The sequence below is a fragment of the Sander lucioperca genome, chromosome 21, assembly GCF_008315115.2.
Source record: "Sander lucioperca isolate FBNREF2018 chromosome 21, SLUC_FBN_1.2, whole genome shotgun sequence".
In the NCBI taxonomy this organism is placed as follows: domain Eukaryota; kingdom Metazoa; phylum Chordata; class Actinopteri; order Perciformes; family Percidae; genus Sander; species Sander lucioperca.
This window is the reverse complement of record NC_050193.1, coordinates 14,212,647-14,230,378: the sequence shown is the minus strand read 5'-3', so window position 1 is coordinate 14,230,378 and position 17,732 is coordinate 14,212,647. Positions and strand designations below refer to the sequence as shown.

Sequence of the window (17,732 nt, the reverse complement as noted above, 5' to 3'; positions counted from 1 at the left end):
TCGTATGAATTGTGCTAGCGTGCTAGGCTATTTGTTAGCTATCCTTAGTTTAGGCTAACACGTGCAAGAAGACTGTTGGGCAAAAGTTACAAAGGGGAATGCAAGAAGGTGATTTTTAGATATTCAGCGTAACGTGACATGCATGTAATCGCCTCAGACGCGTGAAGTAACATGACAAATGAAAGGGTTGCATCGTTTAACTTCAGACAGACACGTGGTGGCCTTCCTTTGGCTCATGTCCTGATCTCTTTGATTAGAGATCTAACGGTAATGTTTTGATTTATATTTAACAGGCAGCTTTGGCTGATGTGGAATTCGGCTCATTCTTTTTGCCAAAAGAGGCTAAGTGCTTCATCGTATCCTCATCAGGGAGAGCTACCCAGCCCCAAAAAGGCTCCCGTCTGGAGCAAGGCCCAGAGGGGAATGCTCGTCGGCGAACTCCCGGTGGCCGGGTTTGACAACGGAGCCCGCCGGGCACAGCACAACAAGCGACGTGCCTCCATCCTATGAGCTCACCACTCGTGGGATGAACCACTGGGCTCGGGTGAGCTGCCACACGGGTGGCCGTGAAGGCCAGGGGCCTCGAAGGACCGGACAAGGGGCGGCAGAACCTGGGCCTGGGGACGTGCAACTTCTTTCACCGTAATGAAAGGTAAAACTGACTTAAGTGGTGATAATCATTCCTGATTTTCTGCAGTGTATATGATGAGTTTGTTATCCCTGTCTGAAAAAAGTGTGGAAACCAATGGTATCTGACTAGCTGCAGACTGATGTGTGGAAGTCTCATACTGCTGATGGAACTATCACTAATGAAAGGTCTTGTTACAGGAACGTGGTTGCTCTGTCTCACTTGACGTTGATGGAAAATGAGGCCTGGTGAAAAGGTGGGTAAGTCGCTGCTTCTTGTGATCCACGTTGCCACTGTTTCAGTGATGAAAACTGCTGCATAGGAAGTGCCGTCTTATGCGATAACTGACGATTGCAATAGCTGTTCTGAGAAATATTGTCAAACATTTTGCCTTTGGCGTGCATAATCTGAACACTTGATCAGATGTAAACTTTCTTCCTACAGGTTTTAACAATCTGCAAAGCAAGACCATGAAGACATATGGGTGCTGAGAAGTTTTACAGGTAAGACTGCTGATTGTTAAAGTCAAGCCAGTGATGATAAAAGTTATCCCTGTCTGAACTTAAGTGTGGACTCATGGTAACCTGAGGCTTGACTGCAGATACAGGACCAGTATAGCTGTAGCTGACTATAGTAGTTTGTATTACATTAGTGTAAATGTTCTAATTTCTTTTTGTTTTGACTTGCAGATGAAATCGATGAGTAAGCGGACACACCAGTTTGGGATTGATTCAGAAGTCTGTCGCAGTATATTGTTTGCATTAAAAAAACACATTTGTTATGAAACATGTTTAATAAGAGGTATAAAAAATTATAACCTGATGGCACACAAAGTAACAAATATTACTAGTTCAATCTGTGTTGAAGGGCGATCTGTAAGATTTCTTCTTCAAATTCTCTAAAAAGATCTGCTCATCTCGGAGGTATTCACGGTCCTGTGTAGAGAAAGTAATATTAACAGAAGGTAACCAGAATAATTATCCCTTATTGTAGTAGGCTAAATGCATCATTGTGGGTGATTCACGTGTCGTAGTTGGCCTGTTTTTAAAATGTGGAGGCCTGAGAAGACCCAGGACTAGGTGGAGAGATCTCCACACGGGGCTGGGAACACTGCTCAGGGAAGTTAAGGTGTTGATGAGTTAATTTCATGTTGACAAATAAAAACTACAGTAACAATTGTGTTCATTGGAATTATTTAAGGCATCGCATCTGAAGTCAAGATATACATCTCATGAGCAGTTAACTGTTTGCAGTGGTTTCGAGTCAAATCAGATGTCACGTAGTATTGGATCATTGCAAAACACAGCTCCTGGATGACTAATGCAATGACACTCATACCAAGATAGTTACACTAGTAGCTTTTTTTTTTTAAAGGTTCGTCACAGCAATCTAGATCGACTAAAATTCAGAACTGCTGCAAGACTTCACCAAAACTTTCAGCTGGCTACACATCTTTTAGAATTCAGGTTCTTTTAACTAGGCTTTTAACAGTGTTGCCACAGTTACTTTGAAAAAGTAACTTAGTTACTTTATAGATTACTTGATTTAAAAGTAACTAAGTTAGAGTACAAGTTACTTTATTAGTTACATTCAGCAGCTGCTGATAACACCCCCACAGCCTCAACATAAAAATGACAACCGGTTTACTGTGAGGCAGCTCAGCATTGACAGTAGGGATCTTGTTTATTATGGCGAGTCAACTGTGTTTAAGGGCAGCATTTCCTCTACAACATACTGCCCGGCCAACTTCAACTCTCCCCCACTTACTGGTTTTGCACCGAAGTCCAGCTTTTGTTGTTTGGGTGGTGGGGGAAGCTTCTTCTTTCTGCTTTGCACCACCTGGTGGGACTTGCTCTGTAAGTTTGACTGCAGTGCTGCGACTCCAAATGTTTCTTCCAATTTGACGTGTTTTTGTCGCCACCAGCAGAGTGTACAACGAACCTTAATATTGCCATCTTTAGCTGACACAAACTCAAAATAGTGACTGTATTTCCAGCTAGAAAACGCAAATCTCTCTCCTCCCTCTGTTGTTTACGTTTGTGGCGCTGCGTGGTACACGTGACCTGTCGACGCATACGTGACTTCACTCCCCGAGATGCAAGAAGAAAGCAAAAACAATATTTGACAAAAATAGTAACGCACAGTGACTTGGATAAGTAACTTTAATCTGATTACTGGTTTGGAAATAGTAACGCGTTAGATTACTCGTTACTGAAAAAAGTGGTCAAATTAGAGTAACGCGTTACCCGGCATCACTGGCTCTTAATGATAGAGCACCTTCATACATTAGACCTTTAATCCCTAAGCCAACAAGAGCCCTCAGATCTGATGCTGGTATTTTAATTATTCCCAAAGTAGCCCACAAAGCAAGTGGAGAATCTACGTTCAGCTTCTACGCTCTGAGACGAACACCCTGCCCAGTTATATAAAGAATGCAAGCTCTGACTTTTAAAAAAACTCAGCTGAAGATATACCTATTCAGGCTGGCATTTAGTTAATATGGTTCTTTCTTAGCTTTTTTCCTACTTTTAGCATAATGCCATTGCTTTTCTCTTATGTAGGTTGTCATTTCTATGTAGTTTTTTAATTTGTGCTTTGTTTTAAGACCACACTGTAAAGCACTTTGAGCTGCATTTAATTGTATGAAAAGGTGCTATTAATTAAGTTATTTAAACACAAAATGGAGATGTGACATTGTTAGTACTTATGTGACTTTAGGTTTAGGCAAAGTGTTTCTATTGGTTACCTTTTCTGCAGTGTACTTCCACAGAGCCAGACTAGCCTGTAGAGCCATGGACTGCGAGTTGGCAAATGAAGTAGGAGGGGGAATGTTCAGGGTGGATGACAGCTCAGGATTTGGCAACACTGAACCTGCATCTACAGATAAAAAAAATATACTTTGTAAATTAAATGGGTTTATTTTTAATTTGTATGAGTAACTACGTGTTGAATGAAAGTCAATTACCAGAATTGACCTCACCTGGTAAAGTGGGTGGAATTATTTGTGCTAAAGAGGTAATCGGAGTGTCTAGTTGCAGCCTCTCTGTGTCCTTCTGCAGGTGACTTAACCGCATTCGCTCCTGTAATAAAAAGTGTTCAGGTACTAGCACGCAGTTTATTTTTGTAAAATAGAAGCCCAATCTGAAGAATATCAGAGTGGTCTTACAGTAAACTGACACACGCACCTGAAGGATTCGTTGTTCCTGCTGCCTTAGGCGCTCTGTCTGGGAGTGGATATTTCTGAGCCTTGCCTCGTGCTCAGCCTCCACACGTTTTGCCTCCTGCAACGCTCCTTCTCCTTCCTCAAACTTCTCTGCCGCAAGCTGCAAAGAGCATAGTGAGTCAAAACTAAGATAGGACATAGTTTACTACACGTAGGGGGTCTGTGCGGTGTCAACCTACCTTGCTAAAGGCCTCCACCTCGTGGGCTCGTGTCTTGAGTCTCAAGGCCGTGCTGCTTATTCTCTCTTTCTCTCTGTCCAGTTCTTCTCTCAGTCTTTCCAGAGTCTCTCTCTCCTGTGCCACAGCCAGCTCCTTTTGTTTCAGCTCTGCAGTGTGAAGCTTTAAGTCAGCTTGTTCCTACAACAGAAACGAGGAAAATTACTACTATTATTTATTTTGTCCTTTGGGGTCCCAAGAAGCTAAACAAAATGTACTTTATGAATATATCCCATTATATTTAGTGATGTTAACATAGTCACAACATCATTTTTTTTTTTTTTACTGAAAAGAGGATCACCTGTGCCAGACTGATGATGGAGCCCTCTCTCTTCTCCAAGAGACTATTGATATCCCGTTCAGCCCTCTCATGCCTTTGCTTCTCCATGGTGTGAAAGTGGGCCCACTCAGCTGCCAGCTTCCTCCTCTCCTCTGCACAATGCTGCATCACTGACTTCTGCTCCTCCAGTAGTGCACTCTGATGGGAACAGAGACAGACGGGAGAGGTAAGTGGGAGACGCATAGAATCAAGATAGATGTGGATGTTCAACAGGCTCACCTTAGCTCTCTCCAGCTCCTCTCTTTCCATGTTGATCTGTATACTAAGGGCATGTCGCTCTCCCTCGAGGCCTCTTTGGGTTGACTCTGCCTTGGCCTGCTCTGCTGTTATCTTCCAGCGGTCCTGAAGCATACAAAAAAAAAAGGTATCGTCAGTCTTTAAGGGGAAAAGCATCAGTCTTCATTGCATCTGTTTGTTTGTATGCACCTGTGGCTAGGTCAAAACTAATGCTACTGTAAAGTTGCCTACACATGGTGTAGCGTATCATCCGCTCTGCTGGGAAGGTGATTGGCTGCAATCTGCCGTCTCTCTAGGACCTGCACGCCTCCAGGATGCTGAGGCGGGCAGGAGAGATTGTAGCTGATCACCAGACACAAACTGTTTGAACCCCTCCCAAAACCTCAAGCCATAAAAACTGTTTTTCGCCTCTGCAGTCAGCCTCACCAACAAGGCCCCGGACCCCCACTGACACTGACTCTTAACCCCCCCCCATCCCTAGTCACTACACTTGCACTAACCTTCATCCTACACTTCACATCTGCCCATTGCATATACTTTGTATTCTTTGCAATTTTGCACTCAACCCATTTAGCCTTTTTTCTAAGGCCGGTGGCGTGAGCGTGTCAGCTGCGTGGCGTGTCCGTTTTTATTTTATTATTTATTTCGGCTCCCATGTTAACAGGTTAGAGCTTGCACACTGCCTGCGTGACACGCACGTCTCCGGCGCCGAAAACGCGTGCATTATTATTACATTACATGTCATTTAGCTGACGCTTTTATCCAAAGCGACTTACAATTAAGTGCTTTCAACTGTGAAGGTTCAAACTCCAGACAACAAGTAGTAAGTGCAAATAAATTAGCTTTAAATAAGCAAAGCTACAAAAAGACAGTGCAGGTTCAAGAATTTTATTTTTATTTTTATCCGAGGTGCAGTCGGAAGAGATGTGTTTTTAGCCTTCGGCGGAAGATGTGTAGGCTTTCGGCTGCCTGATGTCGATGGGGAGCTCGTTCCACCATTTGGGAGCCAGGACAGTGAACAGTCGGGATTTCGTTGAGTGATTAGTTCTCCCTTGCTGTGAGGGGGCAGCAAGCAGGTTGGCTGATGCAGAACAAAGTGGGCGGGTTGGGGTATAGGGTTTGACCATGTCCTGGATGTATGCTGGGGCTGATCCGTTCGTGGCCCTGTATGCAAGAACTAGTGTCTTGAAGCGGATGTGGGCCGCAACTGGTAACCAGTGCATGCTAGAAGTAGAACCAACGCCTATTTTTCATGCGACACGCAAGCGTGTTGGAAGCGTTTCCAGGCAAAAGTTTCCAGTCATTTTGACACAAATACATTTTAATAAATGACATGTTGATGTTTGAAAGTCTCTATGTTTTGACATAAATGCAGATATAAATGTAATAAAAAAAAAAAAATTATAGATTTTCAAATATTGCACAGAACAAAATATTCTGTAGCCTATTTTGTCGTCAATACTGCCGATGTTGTTTTTGCTGGAATCAAATCAGTATATATTTATGTTTAACATGAAGTATACTACTGCTTGAGTGCAGTAAATCAATGGCAAACATACATGTGTACAGACAAGGCTAGCAGCAGCAGCGCCGCATCAGACACGTTTCTGGTGTGTAGACAGAAAAATGCACGCAACAGAAACGCCACGCTCACGTGACGCAGCCAGTGTGTGGCCGGCCTTATGCGACAGTTACTTCAGTTCAAATTATTTCAACTTTGACCTAGTTGCCGCTGACCTTTCAAGCCGCAATCATGGGTGCAACCAATTCCAGAACGTTCCTGCACTGCGCTTTGCCTCTTTGCCCTATCTCGCAGTTTTGCCGCGGATCATGTGTAGGCGGCTTTCCCACCTCATCATTTGAGTTTATTGTCTTTTGCATGTGACATTAAGGGGCGTGTGCGTGCATGGCTTGATAAGCCAGATGTGCACGTGTGTGGGAGATTCATGGTGAGATGAAGACGGAGATCCATGGAGAAGTTTGAGGAAGCAGAGGCGGAGGGGCCTCAAGCGGAACCAATACTACAACACAGTCACGCTGAAGAAAAACACGGGGACAAAGACTATACGCCTTTTTAAAACAACCTGAATGAACGCAAAATGAAAATGCTGGGGCTGGCTGTGTCCAGAGAGAGACGACGCTGGAGCAGCTCAAGAGGAAGCTGTTCGCTGTCGACTGCCGGGGATACCGAAGCCCCACAACCCCTTTGGAATTAGGGAAAACCTACACTCACTCAGGCAAGTTAGTCTCATCCTCATGTTAAACGTGACACGTAGGGGCAAGGAGACAGGGGTCTTACCGGCTGAGTTAACCTTTAGCAGTGGTGTTTTGTTGTTTAAGGAGCCAGGTTAGCTTAGCCGACTGTAACACTACAAGTAGTCCGATTTTGCCCTGACCTTCTCGAGCTGTCTCTGCTGCTCATTGAGCTGTGTGTCCATCCTGGAAATGATTTCCTTGAGGTACGATCTCTCCTCTGCCATGGCTTTCTGCTGCTGGGCCAGACGGTCCTGCATCACTGTAACGGGCATTTAGAGAACGACGTTAACCTACTTGCAATGTGATACCAACTACAGTATGCTATTTGACAACATGTCTTGACCTATTTGTACATAGTGTGCACATGTATATATATGTGTGTGTGTGTGTGTGTGTCTGAGGTACTTCGAAGCTGCTCGTCTCTGTGCCGTGTCCCCTGCTCCAGGCCATGAGCCGTGTGTTCATGTGTGCTCTCCACCCGAGAAGAAATGTCCCCCAGCCGAGAGGAGAACTGCTCCATCTGCTCAATCACCACTGTAAGAGACCTGGAAAAACAAAAAAAAACAAAAAGAAATGCAGACATACTAGTACAAATTACAAAAATCTCTGAAATTCAGGCCAAGATTGGTTGGTCAGTGTTGAAAATCAGTTTGGATACAGAAGACTTAGAAAAAAAGAAAAATTCCAAAATAGAATAAAACCATTCTACAGTTGTTTGCTCTTGCTACATATTGCGTGTCATAGAAATATCCACGCTGAAACTGGTATTTGCCACACAAAAACACAAACCGCACATACTTCTAGTATTTACAGGAGTAGTATAATTGAAAATGGGAATGGGTGTCCTCCTTTGATAACATCTTACCTGGTCTGAGATGTTGCGCTTGTAACTGCATCAATCTCCTCGTCCTTTAGTTTCTTCAACCTCTGGACCTGGTCCTCGTGGTCTTTCTTCATCTCCAAGACAGATTTCCTTGACGGCAAAGAAGGACAAATACACAAAATATATGGTAAACATATGGAACTTGCAGAGTTATTTTACTGAGTTATACTGTACGAACAATTTAGTTGAGTACAACCCAGAGCAGGTATTTCGCTCCACGTTCCAGACTACACTGTGTACAGAATTATTAGGCAAGTTGTATTTTTGAGGATTCATTTTATTATTCAACAACTACAGCGCTCACAGTCAATCCAAAATGTTAATAAACCTCAATCCTGAATATTTAAGGAAGTAAAAGTGAGATTTTGGCTTTCTAATGAGAAAATCTATGTGTGCAGAATTATTAGGCAGCTAAATGAAAAATGAAAATGTTACCATCTCACTTGTTTATTTGCCTCTGTTAAAGTGAGAATAATCAAACAACTCAATTTAAACATTTCTGAAAAGAAAAAAAAACAAACAAAAAAAAAAAAAATCAGTGACCAATATAGCCACCCTTCTTTTCAATAACAGTTATAAGCCTTCCATTCATGGAGTCTGTCAGTTTCTTGATCTGTTGATCAACTTTTTGTGCAGCAGCCACCACAGCCTCCCATACACTGTTCAGAGAGCTGTACTGTTTTCCTTCAATGTAAATCTTCCGTTTAAGAAGAGCCCACAAGTTCTCAATAGGGTTTAGATCAGGTGAGGAAGGGGGCCATGTCATTCTGTCATCTTTGAGGCCTTTACTGGCTAGCCACGCAGTGGAGTACTTCGATGCATGTGATGGAGCATGGTCCTTCATAAAAAACATGGTCTTCTTGAAAGATGCAGACTTTTTCCTGTACAACTGCTTGAAGAATGTACCTTCTAAGAACTGGCAGTAGGTTTGGGAGATCAGTTTTGACTCAATTTTCAACCCGAAAAGGTCCAACTAGCTCATCTTTAATAATGCCAGCCCATACCATCACCCCACCTCCACCTTGCTGTTGTCTGAGTCGCAGTGGAGCTCTGTGCCCATTACTGATCCAGCCACGGGCCCATCCATCCAAGAGTCACTCTCATCTCATCAGTCCATAAAACCTTTGAAAAATCTGTCTTCAGATATTTCCTCGCCCAGTCTTGACGTTTCAACTTATGTTTCTTCAGTGGTGGTCGGATTTCAGCCTTCCTTACCTTGGCCATTTCTCTGAGCACTGAACACCTTTTACTTCTGGGCACTCCAGGTAGGTTGCAGTTCTGGAATATGACAGCACTGGAGGATAATGGGTTCCTGGTAGCTTCACGTTTGATTCTCCTCAAATCTTTGGCAGTTGCGGGTTTTTTTCTCAACACGTTTCTTGCGACTCTTTTGAGTATTTGCTACAAAATGTTTGATAGTTCTGTGATCACGCCCGAATATCTTAGCAATTTCAAGAGTGCTGCATCCCTCTGAAAGACTCTTTACAATTTTTGACTTTTCGGAGTCAGTTAAATCTCTTTTTCTGCTCATTTTTCCTGAGGAGAAGAAGCTGCCTAATAATTATGCACACCTTGATATAGGGTGTTGATGACCTTAGGCCACACCCTCCCTCATTACACAAACACACATCACCTGAAATGCTTAAATCCAATAAGCATTCAAGTTTATATAGCTTGGAGTTGGAAAAAATGCATAAAAATTATGATATGGTCCAAATACTCATTTGTCTAATAATTCTGCACACAGTGTAGCTTTAGTCATGGCTATGTTTCTGTCTTTTGGTGCCTATGGAACCTTTTTTTATCATCCTGTCTTGACTCATTTGTCATGTTTTGATGACTTCAGTCAGCACATGTTGACTGAAGTTTGTTTATGTTTATACAGTACTTGCTATTGTTATAGAACCATGCTGTTACTATAGAAAAGGCTTCCCTAGTGTACCTCTGCAGGTCTCTGATTCGCTCCACCTCGCGGTCTCTGTCTTGCTGGGCCAGGGCCAGTTTGCGCTGGTACTGGGTCTGCAGCTCGGAGCGTTCCTGCTCAGCTGATCGTGTTACAGTGGCCAGACGTTCCATTAGGTCTTCACACTCCTGCCGCGCCTGTGTCTCCCTCTGGGCTGCCGATTCCTCGAGCAGCTTCACACGAGCCCTGGATGTGCACAGAAATATACGTACAGCATCTGCTCTAAGCGTACAGACACACATAAGCTGCTTGAAGTGCAGAGAATTATGCATAATGTATGGTAAACATGTAAACAGGCGATGCACATTTGCGCTACGTGCGTGTGTGTGTGTGTGTGTGTGCGCACACACGCTAAAATACAGAGTGGGTGTATGTGGTTGAGGAATAAACTACTTGTGTGTGTTCTCCATGAGTTCCATATCCTGTTTATGCCGCTGCTGGACACTCTCTAGCAACATTTGGCTTTGCTCTCGCTCCAGCTGCAATGTCTTCACCTGGACAATAACACACAGGAGTTTCAGGCTGTGCATGTAAATGGAGGTAACATAGGAAGGGAATTTGGGGCGGCAAGGAAGGTTATTATTCGTTTCCCTCCCATCACTACAAGAGCATTAATGTACCTGTCCCTCCAGCTGGATGATGCGAGCCTGTAAAACTGGATAATCTCCAGGTTGCTGCTCTTTGAGTCTCTGCAGGACCCCTGCATCCACAACACCTCCGAGACACAGCAGCTGAGACTGCATCATCTTTAGGAGAAGAGTAATCAAGTCAAACACGAACCAGTGTGTTCCTACACTTTGAATGAAGTGGTGACTTTGATGTTCCTAACCTGCTGTTGTAGAAGCAGCTGCTGCAGACTGTCTGCTGAAAGTGTCACCTTTTCAGAAGATATGGAAAGGATTTAAAAAAACAAAAAAACAATGATATGATCACCCAAATTATGACAACCTTATTACAAAAAAAAAGCATGCATACCTGTTGTTGGACAGCAGTTGATGTATTTTGCTGTGGAACGGCTGGAAAAGAAAACGACCATGAGTAATGATCATATTGACCTGCTCACATTAGATATAAAGGAAATAGTGAATACTGTATCTAAAACGACTTCATATTTCCCCAAAATTACCTACACCACATTGAGCCAGGCGGTATAGTAGAGATAGGGTTGAGCAACTGCAGCTGACTGGGCCCGCTTTGCACCCCGGATCCATTATTGGATGGTAGGTGATGAGGTTGGGACTGAGGCTGGGGCTTGGCGTGGCTAATGCTAGCAGCATGGACTGGCAAAAGACCAGTATGTTGAGGAGGGCAATCTGAGGGATGAGACAAATTTAGAGTTTGTCCGAGGTCTACTTTAGCATGGAGAGCGGTTGCTGAGGAGGATGTTAAGGTGGGGGGGAGGTGAGGCTGGGTGGTGGCTGTATAGTCTGTGACTAAAGAAGGGGACTGTGTTGGAGTTAAGGGGCAAGGGGGAATGGAATCTGTACGAGAGGAGGAGCAGAATGTGTAAACGATTATGAGCGTGACGTGATACCAGGTAGAATGATGTCTTGTAAGTAATACAAGTAGATTATATTACAGATGTGGGTCTTGGAAGTGCATAAAATGCTGTATGATGTGTTTACCTTGTAAGAATGTGTGAGAACAATTAATTAAGGGGTTCAAAGAGAGCAAGGCTTCTACTGTAAATGTACAGATTTGTGTGTACATGTATGTTTACATATATGTATATATATGTATTGTGGCAAACCAGGGGAAACAGCCCAGCCAAAAGCCTAAATTCAGATTGGGGGAGGTGATAGATATCATCCTGTTCAAGCGCTGCAGCCACTAGGCAGTAGGCACATGGCACTGGTCACACCTGCAGCCCATCAGCTAATCAGGGAAGGCATTAACTGAGCCAGGTCAAGTCAGCACAGAGGGGGGGGGGGGAACTTGGGAACAAAGGACAACTGCGTCGGCCTTAAACTAGCAAAGACACTTGCGTCGGGCTTTGCGCTGCGCCGGGTGCAAGATAGGGCCCTGAGTCTACTTCTATTGTAAATCTTGCCTCAAGTCCCCTGGATTGCCACAGTATATACATGTAAGTGAAGAGTAGTTATTTGGATAAATACCTTGCTTGGTCCTCGTCTCTCTGACAGGAGTGGAGTGAGCAGTGGGGCTGGGCTGACCAAGAAAAGTGCTGCTGCACAAAACAAAAGGAGAAGGATAAAAATAGTACCAAAAAAAACAGTTCATGTGTTTAATGTTTTTACACAACAAATATCTTACCTAGTTTCCTTGACAGATGTAAGGGTGTCCTCTCTGCCCCTGGGAGCTTGTGAAGTGACTTGTTTACTGAAAACAAGAGCAAGTTATCATTAAGTACTGAGAAACAAGCTTCTTCTGTCATTGTACGTGTCACTGTATTTCTTTTTTTGTTGTACCTAACAGTCGACGCCAGATTCATTTCTTCCCCCAGGGCTAAAAAGTTTTCCTGCTTGGTTGTTTTTGCCTCAGAGTTTGACACTGACATAGCCTTCTTCCTGCTCAAGGCTCCTGCTAACCAATCATCATCCTCCTCCTCCTCTTTCTGCTGGCTTTTAGAGATCTCTGGCTTGGTTTGTTTGGTGATATTTTCAGTTAAGGCAGGGGTGTCTGCTGGCATTTTTGCAGCAGACGTGGCATGGCTACCAGTCAGGGAGGGTCTTCTCTCTAATAAAGGAGAGGAAGGAGCCTTTGGAGAATCTGTTGAAGTCTCTTTGGCATCACTCTCTGAAAAGGCGTGGTCGTCTTTCGTCTTGAGGCCTAGCCAGTCAGCTGAGTTACGGTGTCTTGTCGGGGTGGTGGGTTTTGGTTTCTTCTCTGGGGTAGAGGGATTGACCTCATCTGTGGAAAATCTGATGATGAGGAAAAAAAACCAATGTAGTGTTCAGTTTACCATAGTCTCACTTTGCCAGACCATCCTCTACATGCTACACAGCATTCCCGGGATGGGAGAAAAACGTGCAAAATAGCCTCGGGAAGGAACTTGTTTTGATGGAACGTGTACGTTCAAAAGTTGTTTTTAGTTGTGCGAGAGAAAACTCAGATTGGACAGATAGTCTAGCTAGCGGTCTGGATTTACCCTGCAGAGATCTGAGGAGCAGTTAACCATAGTCCTCATAAATCCACCAGAGTTTAAAATTCCAACCCAAAGAAAGCGGAAGGTAGCGGACATAGACGAAATTGCATGCATCCGGCGGAATTTCCTGCGGCACTGGAGCAATCCCGGAAATGGAACATCTTGACTAACTAAGTTTACCAAGACAGGCAAGAAAGCCAACCGTAAAACACACCATGATTAGACTTCACACACACACACACACACACACACACACACACACACACACACACACACACACACACACACACACACACACACACACACACACACACACACACACACACGTTTGTTTACTATCTTTGTGGGGACCTGTCATTGACATAATGCATTCCCTAGCCCCTTACCCTAACCTTAACCATCACAACTAAATGCCTAACCTTAACCCTTACCCTCACCCTAACATAACCTATTTCTAACCCTAATCCTAAAACCAAGTCTTAACCCTCAAACAGCCCTTTAACCTTGTTCACACACACACACACCTGACAGACGGTCTGCGGGACTGGCGCCCCTCAGGCGTGGATCCCAGCGTGGGCTGATAGGAGCCAAATGTGAGATCATCTTCTAGAAGTGGTTCTGATAAATAGGAACAAAATTAGTCTTCAAACATGTTCCTTTAAAACAGTACTTGCTCATACTTATGAGAGCAGACGTTCAGGGTGCTCTATTACCTTTCACACTGAAGGTCTTCTCGTGTTGCTGCTTCTCTTGAGACTGAGGCTGGTCCTTCCTCTCGCCCGTCGGCGGTCGCTCCAGAAGACGAGGTGAAGTCAAACTCTCCAGAATCTCATCGAGTTTAGTACGAGGTCTCTGAGGGGTCTCACTCCTGAGATAACATGCAACAGAGGGAATGGCGAAAGAGACCATGTTAAGATACAATAGAAGACAAGATGTCATTTTTGCAACAACAACGTAGAAGTGAAGGCAAACAAATTAGAAAAGAATTTATACGCCTGAAGCTGAAAGATGATGCTTTGTAAAACATCGTCAAAGCCTGGCTTTGTTTTTAGCGGCATCCCAAAGCACTAAAGCCGAAATTATTTATCGTTAAGCGCTATAAATAAGGACAACAATACGATCGAGGCAGTAAGAGCGAGAACAAAGCGGTTACCTTCCCTTGTTGGACCAAAGCCCAGTCTCTTTTTTCTTGGGATTGTTTTTATCACTGTCAAATCCGAGTGCATCCATGAGGTCATCTTTATCGTCATCGAACGTAACATCACTTCGTTTTTTTGCTGCCTTAGCTGATGAACAAAGAATATACACACACAAACACAAACAGTACTTAATGGACTGTTTGTTTGATTAAAGTTTGAAAACTAAGAATTTTGGATAATTTTAAGGCTCACATGTTTCAGTCTTTAGGATAGGAGATGCTAAAGGAGATGGCACAGATTTTTCAGGTTTGGCCTGCTGTATGCTAGATTTAGGTTCGGGCTTGGTTTCATCTGGAAGCAAGTCATCAAGTAGATCAGCCAAGGGATCGTCTAGATCTGCAGCGGAAATAAGATTCTTTACACATTTTATGGACACCAGACTGTAAAGCAGTAAATGATAAAGAGACATCAAATATGTATAGACTTATACATTTTTTTAAATATCACATATGACAATGTACACATATGTTTCAAATATATTTAAAGTATGAGCATATAGTCTATGATTATACACTGAGTTAACAGTTTATTAAGTATACCTGTATGCACCTGTATGTATACGATACTATATTTGGTGCTGTATTGGATTGCATTCACTGAGGGGCATTTTTTATATACTGTCCCCCTTATGTATGTAAACAGGGGTGGACAAAATATTAGAAACACCTTTTTTAACACAAGGCAGTTAGCTCAACAAATATAGGATTTATTGGAGGGATGTTGTATTCGATTGCATGAGATTGAACAGGTGTACCAAAGAAACTGTAACTCACTAAATGGTAAAAACATTGACTGGATAGCTATCTCACTTTCAGATTTGTAGATTTGTGTAACATTTCCAATGTCATTTGTCACTTACTATTGTGTGTACCTCTCCTGTTTAAACTACCTACAGACACTCACTGAAACTACCCACTGATATTATTCAACTACAAGAGCCAAACACATACGTGCACTATTGTACCTTTATCGTAAGGTGTCTGACCAAGACCTTCATCATCATCATCATCACCACTGTCTAAATGAATGCAGTAGTTTTGAGAAAAAACAAGGCAACACTATCAGTAAGCGACTGCTGGGTTACTGTATATAAGGGCTCAGTGTTAGAGATGGATGGGACAGAGAGGCTCACACACCAGAGAAGCTGTACTTCTTGTACTTATGTGCTGCAGACGAAGGTGCAGAGTTAGGCTTCCTCCCTCCTATGCTGGGTTCATCTGAGTGAAGAGGGGAAGACAAGGCTCTCTCTAATTGCTGCTATTAATGCCAACTTCAAAGCCGGCAACAAAGTGTAGCTAATAATAAGAAAATAATTTATGCAAGAACACTGCACTGGATAACCTGCTCCCTCTGGTTTTACTTTACTTTCTAACGTGGACGAGTCTTTCTTTGGCCCTTCATTGCCAAACAGCTTTGTTTGTGCAGGAGCTGAACTGGGCTTTTTCTTTGATGCAAAAAGGTCAGCATCCATATCATCCATATCCTGGACAAGGATACAGAAAAAACAATAGACACTGTCAGTGGACTTGAGACCATGTACAGACAACTACAAAGATGAATTTTGTCTCTGCATTTCCCCACTTTATAATGACCTACCTTCATGTTTTTCAGTATGTCACTGGGATCAGCTGCTGAGACATCAGAGTCCTTGAACAGAAAAGAAAATAGCAACAAAGTGCTAAATAGTATATAAGACTGTGAACGTACATGTATCTTTTAACATCTCTGTCTACATACCTCAGTGTCCCCACCATCCCTCTTTACCTCCTCTGCTAGCATACTGAAGATGTTATCCGTGGCAGAAGTGCTGGAGAAGAAAAAAAATTGTAACTCACTTTCATTTTTATAATTGATTCTAACTCTTGGATTCCTCCAACCTACCGATTCGCTAGTCCACGGCGAGTTGCTTTCCCCCTTACTGGGAGTTCTGGTGAGTACAATGTTGAGAGAAAACATTATAATGCACATAACTCTCACAATAATACAATAATAATAAATAATGATAATACTGTTGGGTTTAGAACTGCTCACTTACTTTTATCATCAAATAAGCTGTCGAGCAAATCTTCATCTCCGAATGAACCTTGGGAAAACCGTAAGGGTTTTTACACAAGCTTGAGACTCTTCAGCTTATTACACTTTAAGTTGGCATGACATTTATGCTCCATTCTGATTATACTGCCACCAGCTCTGATTATGTTTTGGCTGTATACTGTTTATATGTTATTCTATATGTTAAAGTTCTTGGTTGTGAATTGATTTCTGTATATCTGCTACAATAACAATATATAGTAAGTGAAACTACGGGGTACAGCATTCAAATAACACGTGAGGAACTTACTTTTGGATGGTTTGCTCTTCAACTTTGTTGCCTGTAAATGACAGTGAAATATATAATGGGTTATTTTACAGCTGGGTTAGATTAACCTAGTGTAACTAGCTAGCTAACTCCTGGGTCTACTGCAAAGAGCAAATCAATTGTAAACATACAAAGTGATTTAACTTGTTTAAGAATCCAGTTAAACATAACCCATATATCGTGATCACGTTGATACTGGAACCAGTTTGACTCACCATGTTGAATCTCTCCTGGTAGCGTTCAATTGAGTGTAGCTAGCTAGCTAGCTAGCTAGCTAGCTAACCTAAACAAGCAAAATCTGATTAGGCGTCTCCTGTCTCCATTGGTAACCTCTCCGTTAGCTAGCTACATCGATGAGCGTTCAATAAAAAACACACACACATACGCTTGTAGTTAACGTTAGTTAATATGGTTACACGTCGTATTGTTTCATGCTTTTAATGCAGTCGTGTTTGTTAGTCGTTTAGCATTTTAAAGTTGTCCATTTTACTTACAGTAACGTTAACGTTAAGTTAACAGTGAAACGAACCTGGAGGAACACCGCTGCCTCACAACGTTAACGTTACTTGGACAAGGCTGTTCGTTAGCCATATTGCAAACCTACGCTAATTCAGTCTTCTAACACAAACCGCATGCTTATCATTACAAAGTTATAGATTTGTGCTGTACACACAGCAAAAGGAATTAGGGATTACTACACTGCAGCAGTAACGTAGCTACCACAGAGCCATACCACTAACCATGGAACCGGCGCGAGACACACGCTTCCTGTTTACAGTCCGCAGTGTATTGTGGGTGGAGTAGTTTTAGCGTACCCTTTAAGGCAGGGGTCAGCAACCTTTACTATGAAAATAGGCAGCCATGGCACCCCTCACACACAGTCTAGTCTATTCAAGTCTAAATTATCCTATCAACATTAGGCCTACATAGGTCTAAATGAGCGTTCATTAATATGGTGCTGTTTGGCTTTTGACTGTTTGATAGCTAACGTAACATTTCTTAACATAGGGCCTACATTTGCTCTGCTTTCTCAAATTTCTCTTTCTCTCATCCCCAGCTGGATCATTTTCAGTAAATGCAGTGTGCTTTCTCTGGACATGTCTTTCAATATTACTAGGATTTGTAAAATAGCTAGTCTATGGAAACTTAAGATCACTGAGGTTCGGCAACATTTAGAGGATAGCCTATAAGGCGCCGGACTTACATTTTATAGTTGACTAAAATGTTATAAAGCCTAAATGGAGAATGTAATATTCACTTTAGGCCTTCAATAATGATAGCCTAAATGAAAACAAAATAGTCTGCATTTCCATATAGAATTTTTTT

The 17,732-nt window shown here is 42.7% G+C and overlaps 1 protein-coding gene, 1 long non-coding RNA gene and 2 other non-coding genes across 19 annotated transcripts; 3 read left to right on the top strand and 1 right to left on the bottom strand.

The window, feature by feature from the left end:
* Positions 1-350: 350 nt before the first annotated feature.
* Positions 351-1,433, top strand: LOC116065314. Its single transcript, XR_004108697.2, has 4 exons — positions 351-652; positions 829-884; positions 1,073-1,131; positions 1,318-1,433. It is a non-coding gene; the product is annotated as an uncharacterized LOC116065314 (long non-coding RNA).
* LOC116065548 lies at positions 926-999 on the top strand. The gene has a single exon (XR_004108751.1). It is a non-coding gene; the product is annotated as a small nucleolar RNA SNORD49 (small nucleolar RNA).
* LOC116065547 lies at positions 1,154-1,223 on the top strand. Its single transcript, XR_004108750.1, has one exon. It is a non-coding gene; the product is annotated as a small nucleolar RNA R38 (small nucleolar RNA).
* Positions 1,410-17,243, bottom strand: LOC116065310 (fas-binding factor 1 homolog). 16 transcript variants are annotated; one of them, XM_035996704.1, is made up of 33 exons: positions 16,897-17,243; positions 16,622-16,751; positions 16,389-16,419; positions 16,083-16,130; positions 15,929-15,974; positions 15,785-15,854; positions 15,644-15,694; positions 15,389-15,530; positions 15,184-15,264; positions 15,012-15,065; positions 14,240-14,383; positions 14,002-14,134; positions 13,562-13,716; positions 13,373-13,466; positions 12,172-12,624; positions 12,017-12,082; positions 11,860-11,930; positions 10,876-11,226; positions 10,721-10,761; positions 10,575-10,622; positions 10,366-10,491; positions 10,139-10,239; positions 9,725-9,931; positions 7,765-7,872; positions 7,305-7,444; positions 7,040-7,158; positions 4,626-4,748; positions 4,368-4,544; positions 4,031-4,207; positions 3,814-3,951; positions 3,609-3,708; positions 3,375-3,505; positions 1,410-1,563 (listed from the first exon to the last, which is right to left on the bottom strand). In XM_035996704.1, exons 2-33 carry the CDS (start codon positions 16,622-16,624, stop codon positions 1,480-1,482), a joined length of 3,813 nt encoding a protein of 1,270 aa, XP_035852597.1. In that variant the 5' UTR covers positions 16,625-16,751; positions 16,897-17,243; the 3' UTR covers positions 1,410-1,479. The 16 variants fall into 16 exon arrangements, with proteins under 16 accessions (XP_035852597.1, XP_035852598.1, XP_035852599.1 ...); XM_035996705.1 differs by having other exon boundaries at positions 16,901-17,243; XM_035996706.1 differs by having other exon boundaries at positions 16,622-16,755; positions 16,936-17,243.
* Between the last annotated feature and the right edge of the window lie 489 nt (positions 17,244-17,732).